The 14,987-nt window shown below is 43.0% G+C and overlaps 1 protein-coding gene across 12 annotated transcripts in view; it reads left to right on the top strand.

Moving 5' to 3' along the window:
* The window catches only part of FNBP1 (formin binding protein 1), a 136,984-nt gene that overhangs the window by 54,230 nt on the left and 67,767 nt on the right, over positions 1–14,987 (top strand). For all 12 annotated transcript variants that reach the window (XM_019500996.2, XM_019500992.2, XM_019500997.2 and 9 more), the window contains 2 exons: positions 3,677–3,733; positions 5,783–5,930. In XM_019500996.2, coding sequence (XP_019356541.2) covers positions 3,677–3,733; positions 5,783–5,930 — 205 coding nt within the window. The remainder of the gene's footprint in view (positions 1–3,676; positions 3,734–5,782; positions 5,931–14,987) is intronic.

Here is a 14,987-nt window from a genome sequence, read left to right as displayed (position 1 = left end):
AGGGGTGTGCAGGCAGGAGATTGCAGATCTGTCCCAGCTCCTTGCACTGATGATAGCCTGGTCTGGAGCAGAGGCAGAGCTGCGATCTCCTGCCTGCACACCCCTGCCCAGAGTGTGCAGGCTACAGATTATGGCTCTGCCCTGGCTCTGGAGCTAGCTGCCCCATCGCAAGATCCCAATGGCTCTGGAGCAGCCCCTTACCCTGCCCTGCTGTGTGCCCTGCCCGCACAGTTGGGGCTGGTCTCCATGGCAACCCCAGCCTTGAGCTTTCACAGCCAGCTAGGGCTGGGGTCTCCATGGAGACCGGCCCCAGCCACGTGGGCAGGAGCTGCTGGGAAATGGAGTCCGGCAGCTGGCTGGGTCAGCCATTTTGCCCACCCTGGCCCTAGCAAGAGCAGAAGTACTCATCTTCTTGCGGGGCATGACCTTAGGTGAGGAAGAATATCCTCACTGATTTTATTAGAGCTGTGGTTACAGTTCCATTGCAGGATGGCCCTCAAACTACCCTGCCTATACAGTACACGGTAAATAACAATGCACATTTATTTAATCCAAGTGCTAATCCTTGTCATATGCCTCTTAATCCTTTGTATGTGAAAACATGCTCTGCTCAGTGCTTTTCACACAGCCTTAAGGTTTTCTGTACAACCACAAGACAGTAATAACTGGAGATGTCAGGATTAATTAGCTAATGGGGGGTGGAGGGGAGGGTTGGCCTTTCATGGAGACAGTGCATTTTTGTGCTTGTGAAAACTATCTTTTAGTTCATTTAGCCTTTTGTGCACATTTTTCATATTTTTTTTTCATTTGTGATGGAAGAATTGAAGCCATAAAGATGAACAAGATGGCAGGGATTCTCACAGGATCCCAATGGCATCAGAAAAAGCACCTTTGACATGCCTACCAGCTTTCTGCATTTTTGCAGCAGTGATGAGCTCTGATTTAAACTGCCATCTTTTCATGAACAAGCTCACCTGGGGAGGGGTGAGGGGAGGGAGTTCACTGTTTCAGAGCATCCTGTGTTTGGGAAAATCATAGGACAAAATAGACTAGATGCTAATTATGAAACAGGTTTTGGATTGTTCCAGTGGGGAGGTGCAAGGGATAAGGAAGACCAGAAGATGCTCTGTCTCTTAATACATCCCTGTGCAAGGTCTGGCCAGAACCACATTTGGGAGCACAGTCCTTGCTCCCTCCCGCCACTCCCCAGTTGTTAGGTATCCCAAAGGGAAGGGGAGAGCAGGTTCATAGTCTTGCTTTTCCTCTGTGCCGGCAGGTGGAGAGCCGGCTTAGCATCAAGCAGACAGCAGGCTGAATCCTCTGAAAGAGTGTGTGAGTTATTGTTCCAGCATGTCTGCTCTGGGAGTCCTCAGGAAGAAATATAGGTGGCTCAATGCAGCATCTTCAGCCCCAAGGACAGGGGCATGGCCAGTGCCACTATCATATCATTTATAACCATTAAAACATAATCTTGCAAAGGTGGAAAATTTTCATCACCAGGCTTGCCATAAGATATACCAGTAGTCTTGTAATCGATATTCCTGTTGTAATTTGTTTTATCCTTCAGACATAGGTATTGTCATTAAAGTGTAAAATGACCTTGCTCGTTCTTGAATTTCATTGTCCTGTGTGAACAAATAGTGCCTTGGTTGTCTTTCTGCCAGCAACAAGGTGTAAGCTGTGTGTGTCATTTGGATGTGGTGCCTTAGAGAGGAAAATTTGGCAGGGCAACTTCATGAGTGAGACTGGTTTAGAAAGAGCAATGAGTAATACAGAACCAGGATATTTTCTGAGGATCTCCTGAAACTCCTGGTAACTTCACTGGGAGCCTTTTTTTGTATAGCTGTACTCCCAAAGCTTCTGATCAGAGCAACCCAACACAGATCCTATGAGCTAGTTTTGAAACTGGAAGCAGGAACACAGCTGTGTTAGGAAGAGATTGCATTTGGGCAAATAAACACTGCTTCTCAGCAGGGCAGATTAGCCCAGGGGCAACACTACACTAAGATACCCTTGCATTTTTGGCCTTAACAGCATTATCAAAACAGTCAGGTGGAATGTCTTGAATATGATGTGCTAGCTCCCCAGGGAATAAGCAGGCTTGGATTAACTGTCCATCCAAGCAGCAGACCTTTGAAATCAGCTGTAGAGAGGCAGCTGCTGGTGTGATTTCTTCCAGATGAAGAGGAAGGGTGAAGAATTGTGGTTAATGGGGGATGTAGGTGAAAATGAGTGTTTAGCTCAGTACTTCTGTCTTTGGAGATGCACACATTCATTTTGCCAAACTCTGCTCATAATTGCTTCAGCATTGATACTTAGTATCCCCATTGGCTTTAATGGGTTGAGAGAGAGATGAGTGAGGGCAGAATTTGCCTCGCTGACCTTCTACTGTAAACTTTGTGTGTAAAAAAGCTGCAGGACGAATAATAGAGGCAAATATTCTTGGCTTTAGCATTGCAAGCCAACTGAAATCAGGGCCATATCGGGCAATCACTTTTTAAGGGCTAACTATTTAAATTACTGGAGGTTTCTGATTAACACTGTTGGCCTACCATGGATCAGAATTTGGTCCATTGTGCTGGAATTGAAGGCAATTTTCCATGAAGGATAAAGATGTCTCATCATAAAGTACAATACTGAAACCAGTGTCCTTCATCAAGTGACCTTTGCATACTGATGGTGAAAATTTATTCTGCACTTTTCTCCCTGGCTTAGGGGTTTTTCCTTTGTATAAGTTTATAGAAGTTGAACAGATTCTGAGAAGTTTCCTTGGTTACAGCTCAACTCTGCCCTTAAATCAGTGTCAAGAAAAGAAAACATGGAGATGTACATTTTCATTCATTCAGGTTGAATGAAAATAATGAAATTTGCTGAAATAAGAAAGCTGCCTTTGCAAAAGGGGAAATGGGGAATGAGAAAATTGATAAGCAAGGAAATGAGTACCACGGAGAGTGCAAAATGGAGAGTTGTTTATTGCAGGAACCAAGGCTGCTCACCTTGGAATAATTGCTACATGAATGGTTCCTGCATAAACTAAATTTTGAGAATATACTTTGCCCACAATTCAGCATTGGGGCCCTTAGAAATATTGTGTAAAGTCACTTCAGCTATTCAGTGTGCATATTGAGAAGGTGCTCTGTGAGCCATGCCCTACAGTGAGAGGGGACAGATATCCTTGCTAGATGGAGAAGAGGATCACAGATCCAAGGGATAGGCACTGACAAGCTGCACTGAGTGTTTGGCATACAGTGCATGTTCATTAAATCCTAAATTTGCCAGTAGCGAGGGATTAGTAGTTCCTGCTTTCAAAGTCAGAGCTGCAGTAGTAGCTGTCAGACATGTTCTAAATTACCTTTGGTTTCTCTGTTGCAAACACAAGCAGTTAAATAGCATAGCAAGGTTTGAGAAGATAGCGGATAATTTTGATAGCCAGTAAGAGTGTGTAGAATTGAAGCCACCTGTTGGGTATAGTCTTAAATGATAAACTGTTCAGGGGCACAGATTGCCTTGTTTGTAGACTGCAGTGCATGGTGGGGGCCTAGCTTTGGAGTGCAAGGCAGTACAAGGTATAGATCATCAACAACAATAATGTATCCAGTCTCTGAGCCTGGGGACTGGGGGGCATGTGGAGACTATCCAATGGTAATTATTTACTTGCTTCATTTTTAATTTTTAGGAATCTTTCTAAGAAATATCAACCCAAAAAGAACTCCAAAGAAGAGGAAGAATACAAGTACGTACATTATCAACCTGTAGGTGGGGATTTGTCCAGGTGGAGGAAAAGAGAGGAATATGCAAATATTCTCAATGAGGGCTGTGTATGTGTGAAGCAGCGAGTGATGTAGAAGGCCTGACAACAGAGAAGACTTGCATGTTGCATATAGCTAAATATTAAGGTTCAGCTTTTCAAAGGGATTTAAATCTGTCACTCCGCTTCTATTCGATGTTGTAGGTACTGGATGCCTGCTTCCTTTCATTTTCTTTGAAATCCCAGCCAAATTCCAGGATCCAGACAGTGTTTATGAAGTAGTGAGGGAGGTGGATCTGTTTTCTTGTGGGCCTGATTCAATTTAATTTATTCCATATTAATTCTGAATAAAGGTCAGATAGTTTGTCATGTCACCCAGAACCCCAGCAGAATGTCTATATATATGTGTGTAGATATATTGATATAGATATATCTATATAGATCTGTACATTTTTTAATTTAATTTTCTAACATAAGGTCAGTAACTTTGAGTCTCCCTTATTGCTTCTGGAGTTATACGTTCTGGATGCAGTTCTGCTTGACAGTGACTGACAAATGTGGCTGTTTCTGCTGGGATATAATTTGATTTATTTTCTTGCGTTATTCACTTGTATCCTTTTGCTCCCTAATGTCCCTCACAATTACATTTGTGCCCCTCTGCTGTTGTTGCCTCCTTTTCTCCCACTCTCCTATTATATGCACTGGCACACACATACCCACCCACTCTCCTACTAACACATGCACCTGCAGATACACATATGTGCCTTTCTTCATCTTGTCTCCACATCTCCTTCCTACCTTTTTCATTTTTTCCCTGTTCCTTTCCATTGCCTTGTTTCCCCTTTAAGTGCTGCTTTTAATGTAAGGGCGTCTAGCACTGAATTTATTGCAATCTAACATTAGTAGGAATTGTAGTATCAAAGTGTATCTCTTTTTAACTGCTCTTCCTTTGATTAGATAGCACATCAAGCTGTTTTGGGGTATTTAAGTGCAGCTGTATGGTTTCAGTGAGGTAGGTGCATGCCAGCAGCATACTTTGCCTTCCTGAAATGAACCATCTGCAGGGCAGCTTGCTTTCCCTTTGTTGATAGTATCTGGAACATAGTATTACTAATGCTTTCACTCATGAAAAGGAAACCTTATAATGGTGCTAGAAGATGCTAACAGGATATGGAGGAAAGCCTCATGAAATGTTGGGGACTGTTCCCTTGCTAAAAGAGAACACATTGCTTCTCTTTAGAGGCACTATAGAGGAGTTATTTTTGAGTGCGAATCAAATAACAAAGAATTCCCTGCTGTAACTGATTGGTCTGTATATATTGTATATGTCATGTTATCCAAATGCTGAGCATTTAGGCATTCTTAGTGTGTCGAATTGCAGGATTGGGTTCAAAATGGCAAGTGAAGCTGACAAAAAATTCTGATCCAGTTTTAGCCTGGGAAGGGCCTTTATACACGTGCTCCAGGAGGTGGGGGTGGGATGGGGGGGTGGTTCAATTAGAGCGGTTCCGAGAGCGTCATGTGTATCAGTGTTACACTTCAGAAATGACAGGGGCGCTTTAACTAAAGTTTATTGAACGAGCTTTAGTTTAAAGCACCCCTGCTGCCATTTTTCAGTGCAGGGACACTGATGCTCAAAATGCTGGAGTCTGCTGGGGCTGGTAATTATCACGCACCAACAGACTCGATTAATTAAGGCGGCTCTGATGCACTGTAATTACAACGTGTTGGAGCAGCCTTGCTGCACATGTATAGGTGCCCGTAAAGCCTAAGTTCTATACTAATGAAACACAGGGCACTTAAATATATGGGGTTTGTGAAACCCCAGTGCCTAACTGTGCTTACAATCAGTTCAGTTTCTCAGAGAATTTCCAGTTTATTGCTTTGGGCACCCATACAATGGACTCCTTCCTTCCAACAAACTTTTCCTAATGAACATCCTACCTCATCTAGCAATAGTAAATGTTAGCAGGGGAAAAATGCAAACTTGGAAACTGAGAGAATAAAAACACTGTATGCTTTTGTCCTTTGCAGGTACACATCATGTAAAGCCTTCTTAGCCACTTTAAATGAAATGAATGACTATGCTGGACAGCATGAGGTCATTTCCGAAAACATGACCTGTCAGATCACTGCAGAGTTAGCACGCTATGTGCAGGAGCTGAAACAAGAAAGGAAATCGGTAACTACTATGTGTATATATTTTTTACTTAGTGTTGTTCACGATAAATTGATATTTAAAATGGGTGACTAATGGCAGCTGAGTTCAATGGAGAGCAAATCCTTTATGGGAGTTTAACACACAGCTACTAAACACAATCAGGCTTGGCTGATGAACTAAGCATAAAAAAAAGTGGGTTACATGCTTGGGTCAAGTCACTGAACCATTTAAATAAAATATTATAACATCAGACAGCGAGCGGTGCTTGCAGGAGAACGTTCACTAAAGGAGGTCATAAAACCCATATGTGCTTGAGGCACTTTCACCCAAAAACCATGGTCTGGGAAGAGAGCTCAGTAGCACAGTCTAAGCATGAAATAAACAGAAGTGCTTCATCCCGGAGACTAGAGGAAAGAATTCTTATTAACTGCCTGGATTAAATTTCCCTGCTTGTCTGCTAGCCCTGGTCAATTAATCTCTGTCAGGAATTGTTGCTAATGAAAAGTAGGTGCTTGTTTGATTGTTTAGGATGCTAATCAGGGAATCCATTTTTTGATTTGGTTCTAATCTCAGTCTGTTAGCTTTATCAGAGATTTATTTCTTTATCTACTTTTGGCGGATAGCTCATGCGTTCATGCTCCTTATGCAGTATGTGTTCAGAGATGTTTATCTTGTGATGTGCCTGAGGTTCAGCAGGCAGATGGCTACAACTGATTTGTTGTGCCTTGTTCCTTGTGTAGGTTTTTATCCCTGTGCTCAGAGGACATAAAATACTGCCAGATCAGATCTCTTGAGTTGTCCAAGTTTTATACAAGGCAAAATGACTAAATAAGGGAACAGATAGGCGAGAATCAGGCCCCATAATTTCCCTTTTAAACAAGAATTTTACACAGTTAACAGTCTGGTGCTTGATCCAGATTGGTGCTGAGTGCTCTGCCTTCAATCCAGTCTAGTACTTAATGCACCTGCATGTAGTCCCATGGAAAGGTAACCACCTGCCTCTGTGCCAGCTTTTTCAAATAATTGTACTAGGATGAGAAGTCTAATGGGGTCATCTACATTTATCTCAACATACTTTGAGTTTGTAGAATGTCATACATGACCGTCATATGTGGTCAATAATAGTAGCACAGAGGGTATTTTCTACAGAGCTCCCATTTGGAAGCTTTTTCAACCCTCTCTCTGATCTTTTGCCCAGTGTGGACTCTGCGATGCTGCTGCTCACCTGTCCTAAGGGATATATTGGGCACTTAAACACGAGCAGCAAGGCTGCTTGGGCATACTGTAATTACAGTGCGTTGAAGCAGGCTCGATGAATCTAGTCCAGGGGCAGGCAATTATTTTGGACAGAGGGCCGCTTACTGAGTTTCGGCAAGCCATTGAGGGTCTCATGACAGGCAGCCCAGGGCAGATTAATATTAATTTTCTAAATTTTTTTAGGGGCCCCACGGGCCAGATAGAATGGCCTGGTGGGCGCCATTTTGCCCACCTCCATCTAGCTTGTTGGAGTGTGGTAATTACTGCTCTCCAGCAGACTCCAGCATCTTCTGTATCAGTGACCCCACACTGAGAAATGGCGGCAGGGCTGCTTTAACTAAAACTTGTTTCAGCTTTAGTTAAAGCACTCCCACCACCATTTTTCAATGCAGGGATGCTGATATGCGAGACACTCTGGGTGCTTTAATTAGAGCAGATCTCAGAGCCACTCTAATGAAAGTGCCCCCCCACTCCCAGAGCATTGTATAAAATCACCCATTGTTGCTGGAATCATGGCAGGTTGCATTGATGGCTCAAAAAGTGCTTAGAAGGAATGGAGAATTGGGAAGAAAAGAGTATGTCAAGTCAAAGGAGGAAGCTTGCTGCCTCATGTTTGTCTGTTGCTTCTGATGTTTCAACTTAAACTGAAAAAAATTCTTTTGTGCACAAGTAGGTTCTTGTCACCTAATTAAGGTAAGCCACCTGGAATCGGCTTCTGTTGGTTATTTTAAGCAAAAGGAAAGAGGGATTTGCTGTGTTTTTTATGAGTAAGGTAATTTATCTGTCCTGCAATAGTGTTGCAGAAATGTCAAGTAGATATACCGTAATTATCTGACATGGGAGTGAAAAAATAAGGCATATAAGTGGCATTCTAGCAAGAGTTAATGTAGAACCATAGCTCAGATACCACATTCAGCTTATTGATGGTTCCTAATGGCAGTAAACAAAGAGCAGACAATAAGTGACAGTAAATTTACTTGCTTTCGATGGTAGCTTTCAGCCTTTAGTAAAGGACGACTGTGCTCCAGCGTTGTTAGTATGTAGCTGTCTCATGAATGCAAAATACCCGGACTGTGAGTCCGTGCCTGATTTCTACAGATTTAGTGTTGATGAGCGGTGTTGAAAAGCAAGCTGTTTTTTCCTTCAGGCTCTTTTCAGACATAGTCTCTGTTTCTTGCTGTAAAACATCAATAATGCATCATTCATACTGGGCTCTGTAGGAGGGGAAGACTGTTGGTGTGATAAATATCACAGAGGTTTGATATTTCAGCAAAACTGCTAATGATATTCACTAACGAAGGCTTATGATTTGCAGAAGTACTGCTGGGAAGGTCCTCCTGCCCACTCTTTGATATAAATATATAAATAGCTCGTGTGTTTTAAGTTATTAAAATTCCAAGCTATTAAAAATAAAGCAGGATCCCCTGGTTAGGGGACTAGACTAGAACCTGGGAGAACTTGAGGTGTGTCTGTACCGTGGATATATTATACCCGATGGTGGCATGCTCAAACGCGCTGTTCCACCGGGGTTGCCTCCACCACCAGACATAGGGTAGCTGTATTGGAGCGGTCTGATTAGCACTGTCCCTCAGCTGTGTGATTTAGAGGGGTCTCTCAGCTGTGCCAATTAGCCTCCCCTTGGCACTATGCAAACAAGACTCTACGGCTTCAAGGTCCAGCGGTACCCTGCACGGAGAGGTGCAGCGTGTTTGAGGGCACCACTGGCACAGTAAGTTGGTAGTGCAGGCATGGTTTTGAGCTGTTGTTGACTGAGGGCCATTTTTAATCTTTATTTTTAAAGCATAGCTCCCAGTGACTTCAACTGGAGATGGACAAACCAATACCATTTTAAAATCTGACCCTTAGTCTGCTTGCTGTCTCACTTCCTCTTCTAGAAAGTATGAGTAACCACACTCCCCTTCCTCACAGCGGGTTTTGTGTATAAATTTATCACAATGTTGTGAGGCACTCAGCTGCTGTGGGCATGGGGGTGCCATGTAAGAGCTGTAGGTGTGTATTTCCAAAGCACCTGGAAGATGAAACGGGGGTTTTAGTTTTAATGATGACTACATGTGACAGTGAATTGATTATGTGATGGCGGAGGCAGTCATGCACAACCCTTACACACCCAGGGTGTGGTGCACTGCTGCTACTACCCTCGTTCTGTGTGGGGATAACTCCATTGATTGAAATGAATTCACACCTGCGGAAAACCACAGTGAATTGTGCTTGCTTTCTCCTCCTTGTTTAGGGGAAATTCACCAGCAAAGTACCTGCACCCACCCCTCCTCTTCTACCTTCTCCCCACCCCGCCTCCCAACAAATCAAGGTGTGTGTTGTGTGCTAGGCTCCATCCTGGAGCCTCATGCTTGTGCTATTTGAAAAGGTGCTGGGTTTGACTACTCTGAAAGCTATCCTTAACATCTGCATAGATAGCATTTTGTGAATGTGATGGCTGCCGCTCGGGAAAGGCAGCAGATCCAAAATGGCAGATGAGGCTGGCAGGGGCCTTGAAGCTTCTTGGTGAGAAGACGGGTTCCTTGCACTTCCTCTGGCCCGATTTGGACCTCGGAGAGAAGTCCTGGCCACCTTCTGTTTTTGAAGAGTCCTTTATGTGCCTGGCTGCATGAGCTCTGGTTGATCATAAGGGAACAGTCTGCAGAATCAGACAAAGGTTATCTTCTGTGAAAAGTGGATGTGGTTGGCAGTGAAGGTTAAGCCAAGCTTGTTATTTTGTCACCTACGTTCTGCTTTGAGCATATTTCTCACTCACATCTGATGGACTCAGTAGTGCTGGTGAGACCCAGTAAATTGTGCAGAGGGATTCCTTCACCTTCATTCACATTTACTGGTATCTCACTCTGCAGATAATCCCACTTCTCTTGGAGCCACAGCCTACACAGGTGTAGGGAAGGGTAGCAGAATCTCACCCTGGAAAAGTGCCTGGTGGCTTTTGCATCCTCATGTGCGCATTATTTGTATTATGATGCTGCTTGTAAGTCTCAACTGTGACCCCATCACCATTGTGCTAGGTGCTGTATGGACACATGCTTAAAGACGCCTCCCTCCACATGTTTACAATGTAATAGGCCAGACAGACTCAGGGAAACTGAGGTACAGAGCAGAGAATAATGTGGCGAGGTGACACAGCAGCTCACCGGCTGAACAGAACACACGTCTCCTGCGCCCAGTCACTTAGCCTGTACTGCCCCTATGATATATGGACACAGGTTTTGGATTCAAGTTTCACACTTCAAAATTTTTTTTAAAAAGAGGGGGCGGCAATAAGGGTTATGTTGCCAGGTAAAAGCTGCAGAGGAGCCATTCATTAATGGAATGAAAATACCTGGTCATTTATAGAAGACTCTTTTGGGCTAAACAAATATGTTGTGTACTAATACAAAACAATATTATATTCTTGATATCTTTTATGCAACCTGCATCTTAATATACTTTGCAAAACTAATGGTACTCTGACCGAGGTAAGTAATAGCAAAGAGAAAGATGGAGGGGTAAATGTAGGAGAGAAAAAATATGCTACAGGTTCATAAGAGTACATTCGATATATTTATCTAGCTCTCCTCCTTTTGACTGTTCCCAAATGTTATTACAAACTTGAATAAATTTGCATGTCACTTTATTAAAGGGATCACATAATCTGACTGGGAAATGTATCCAGCTCTGAGATAAAAACATAGCAGCTGTTTAATACTCAAAACCACCAAACATTTTAGGATGGGAAGTGAAGAGCATCACATCTAACTGGAAAAAGACAGGGAGAATCTTGTATAGGCAGAATGCCATTAACTAATTTAAAATTTAGACAAGCATTGTATTAACATACCTTCCTTTACTAAGAGTGTAATGGGGATTTTTTTAGTGATCATGGATGATCAGGACCTTGTTTTCGTATCTCCTCTGTAAGCTGACATGTGGAAAGATACGGAGAGTCAATGAAGCAGAATGCTATAGACAGGTTTAGTAAAATGTTTAATAATTTGTGTAACACAGGTCTCTACTCTTTGATCATTGCTGATTATTAGGATCTTCCCCTGTGAATTTATTGTAGCATATGCTACCAAATATATGCTTCCAGATCTAACCTGAAATCACTGAGTGCGTTGTTAAAACTTCATCTTACTTTTAGTTAGTTTGCTTAAAACGGAAACTAGAGGGGAAGGATGCTTACTGTGTGTGGTTAATGGTTTGTAAGGAGACCTATTTAGACAGTGGTGAGGGTTAATTTTATACATCCATTGGCTATTTCTGCAGAAGAAGGAAAGATAACAAAGGTCACTTTCTGTCTGTATGCTCAGTAAATCCATTTACTGTGACTTTCCATTTAAGACTATTTCTCCCCCCACCTCCTCCACACACACTTGCACAGGTTGAGTTGAAGTCCTTTACAGTTTTCCATTAGTTTATTGCATAGGGGGTTCTGATCAAGACAGAGAGCATCACAGAGTAAGTGCAAATCTGGTTAACATTTTCTAAGAGAGCTTAACTACTGAATTGCATTTCCAAGCAGCAGCCTGTTATGGCAACAAGGTAAAACATCTTTTACCCAGTGGTACTCTTTTTAACGATATGCAGGAAGAATGAGCCTGAGAGGCTTGAGGAGATGAAGGGGCGAGTATATACTCTGTATGCGCCTCATCTGTTTTCATGCTTTTTTGATTAATCCGCAGTATTACTTAGATGGACTTGTGTGTTATGTCCATGAATGAAGGAACAAGGGTAAAATAAGTGTACCAGACCTGCAAGTGGCTATGTTATTTAGCAAGGATCCCTGGCACACTCTGTATATGAACATGTTTTGGTTACTGGGTCCATGATCAAACACTTGTTTCAGTTGGGGCTAGATCATTTTAAATGGAATATGATATGCAGTAATAAAAGATTTATGCGTGCATATGCTTCCTCAGTCTTGCACACACAAATATTAATCTTTAGGGGCATGTGAAAATTATTAATAGATTTCAGGTGTCCAGGTTGTAGCTGTATTGGTCTAGAGGAAAAGGCAATCAGGACTTGTAGTAGAGATGATATCTTTTATTAGGCCAACAAGGTTTTTGCAAAAAAAATTCTTTAATTGCAAGCTTTCAGGCACAAACACCCTTCATCAGGCATTGGAGAAAAGATTGTAAGAGTTCTCCTGGGTAGAAGTGAAAGTTCATGTTTCATCGGATTTCATAGATTTCAGTCATTTAAAATAACGGAAATTACATGAGTTGAGGTTTCTCTTTCTTTTCTGATGATTGGAAGGTTTGGGAAAAACAGTTATGTCTGTTACTGGCAGATTCGTGTGACAGTTTTTGTAAATGAGGGATGTTTTGCCATGACTCTGTCTTTCTGTGTAGAATGGAGCTTTTTTAGCAAAAAGATACAGAGGGATAGAGTGCTTGTTGGAAGCCAGAAGAAATAGGGTCTGGAATCCCATTGTTTTTTCCAGGGCTGTTTAAACCCTAAACAGCCATTTTTTGAAGTATTAGTGCAGTTATTGTGGCTTTGTGAGCAACTTCTACAGTATACCACAGAGGAATCTGCAAGCTGCTGAGCACCTTGGCCCTGATCCAGCAGAGCACTTCAGCATGTGTTTAACTTTAAAATAAATGAATAGGACTCAAGGATGTGGACATACGTTCCCCAAGCAGTCTGGGATACCCATCTCTGAGTGCAGTTTCCATGGCCAGCTCCCCTGATAATATTGATACCTGGCTTACTTCCACAAAGCCAGATGGTTTAGCAGTGCCACTCAAAGAGCAGGCCAGTGCAGTCGGGCACTGCCAGGGTCCCTGAAGCTCTGCCCCTGTGGTGTTCTGCTGCTGCACTGCAGGACTGAAGTGCTGCAGCTTTCTATCTCATCTACCTCCTGCCCATCCTCCTGTCACTTCCATATCCCCCTCAACACCAAAACCCATCAGTTCCAGTCCCCACCATTCCCATCGGCTTTGTCACAGCTTCTCTACAACCCCAAACGTGTATCGCCTACTAAAACTGCAAGCACTCTGTGGCCAATTACTTTGGCTCCTCTGCCGTCCTTCAGCAGTCCCAGTGCTACCCACCTTCCCGTACCTGGATGCCAGAGAGAAAATCATTCTGTTTTGGGTGACAGGAGACTGCCAGAACGTGGAATTTAGTTACTAGAAGATCTACTGTACAAGGTCTCTGCAACTTTCAGTGCATAGCTTAAAATGTCATATTGATATAAATATTACTACCAAACTTGGGCTCAGCTCTTCTTTGTCTGTCTGTGGTAGCCCTGGATTACACAGCTCAGTAGCTCTGTCCAGCTAGTTCTGCACCCCTCTTCTGGAGCGTTAAGCCTATACTCTTTGAGCTGTAATCATGATTCCCTTGTTCTGTTATACTTCAGAGGGAGACAGGATGTGGTTTAGTTAAATGCTCATAAAATCTACCTTCAAAGGAGATCTATTGATTGGTTAGATGCTAGAGATAGTGACAGTTGCTTTAAAGATGATCTGAAAGAATAAAATTAAATTACCAGTCCAAAAAACAGCATATAAATAAACATATGTAAATAGTGTCCTGCATTTCATGATACTGTTTTCTGGGTTGTCTTGCTTACATTACTGTTATTACAAATGAGAGAGATAAGAACTCAAAAGCGTATTACTATTCTTGGAAGCAAGCTTTCCTCCCGAGAGGCAGCATTTCCTGCCTCTGAGGTTTGCAGGTCAGAGGAGAAAAGGCTCAAAGTTCTGTCAAACGCACAAATTAAACTGAGAAAATAGAAATGTAATTACTTTCTAATACCTCTCTATTATAATAGTTAGATGTTGCTTGTAACAGGAGTAGGGAGAACTTTTGACCTGAAAGATGAATGGTTGAGCTCTTGGCGTTCTGTTGATATTAACTACAGTGATACCATATTTACTCAAATTCAAGACAAGCCCCCAATATTTAGATTCTATACATGGCAAATTTATAAAGTTGTTATAATTTTCAATGTATAAATTATTGAGGGGTCATTTGAAATTCATTCCCCCCACACTGGAAGGGGACAGTTGTGGGGAGGTCAAGCAGCTTGCCTCCTGTTTGTGCCTGCCACCTCTGTCTCTTGCCTGTCCCCCCTGCAGCCTCGGGACACACTTCCCCCTCTGTCTCTGCTCTTCCTCCCCCAGCCTCTGCTCCCACCTTCTCCCTCCTAGCTTTGCTCTGTTCCCATTCTAGCCTGGGACACTTAAGTTATAGCCCCAGCCCAGCTGCTGTAGCAGCCATTTGGGCTGTATGCCATTGCTACGGGGTAGGGATGGGACTGTGCTTAGTGCCCCAGGCTGCAGCACGGACAGATTCTGCCACTGTAGAGCAAACGTAAGTGGCGGGGAGCTGAGGCTGTGTGGGGTGGCATATAGGGGGAAGAGGCTGTAGTGGGGAGATAGCGGGGTGTAGAGGTGGCAGGGAGGTAGCGAGCGGGCAACAGCTTTGGCTTATAGCCCTGGCCCCAGGCAAGGCCTGGAGTCTAAGCCATAGCATCTGCCTCCTCCCGCCTTCCCCATATTTGATTGCAAGATGGGGGCTTCTCCCCCTCATGTTAAACAGGGGTGGGGAACCTCGTCTTAGAATCGAGTATATACAGTACGCATTTTGTTCCATTTGGCATAATAAACAGCAAATGTTTTAAAACAGGATAAAAGCATCTGCTTAATATGTTGTGCCATTGGCTAATTGAAGATATTAAGGGACTACATAGAAAACAGAGAGGGCCTTGCACGTCATTTCATTTGAAAGTCCATGCATGTGCATGTAAATCAGTCAAGGATAAACATACTGCTTTGCCAGATGACTTCACTATCTCCT

This window comes from Alligator mississippiensis, chromosome 12 (assembly GCF_030867095.1).
Source record: "Alligator mississippiensis isolate rAllMis1 chromosome 12, rAllMis1, whole genome shotgun sequence".
Lineage (NCBI taxonomy): Eukaryota > Metazoa > Chordata > Crocodylia > Alligatoridae > Alligator > Alligator mississippiensis.
The sequence above is the reverse complement of the archived record's forward strand: the minus strand, read 5'-3'. Positions and strand labels throughout refer to the sequence as shown.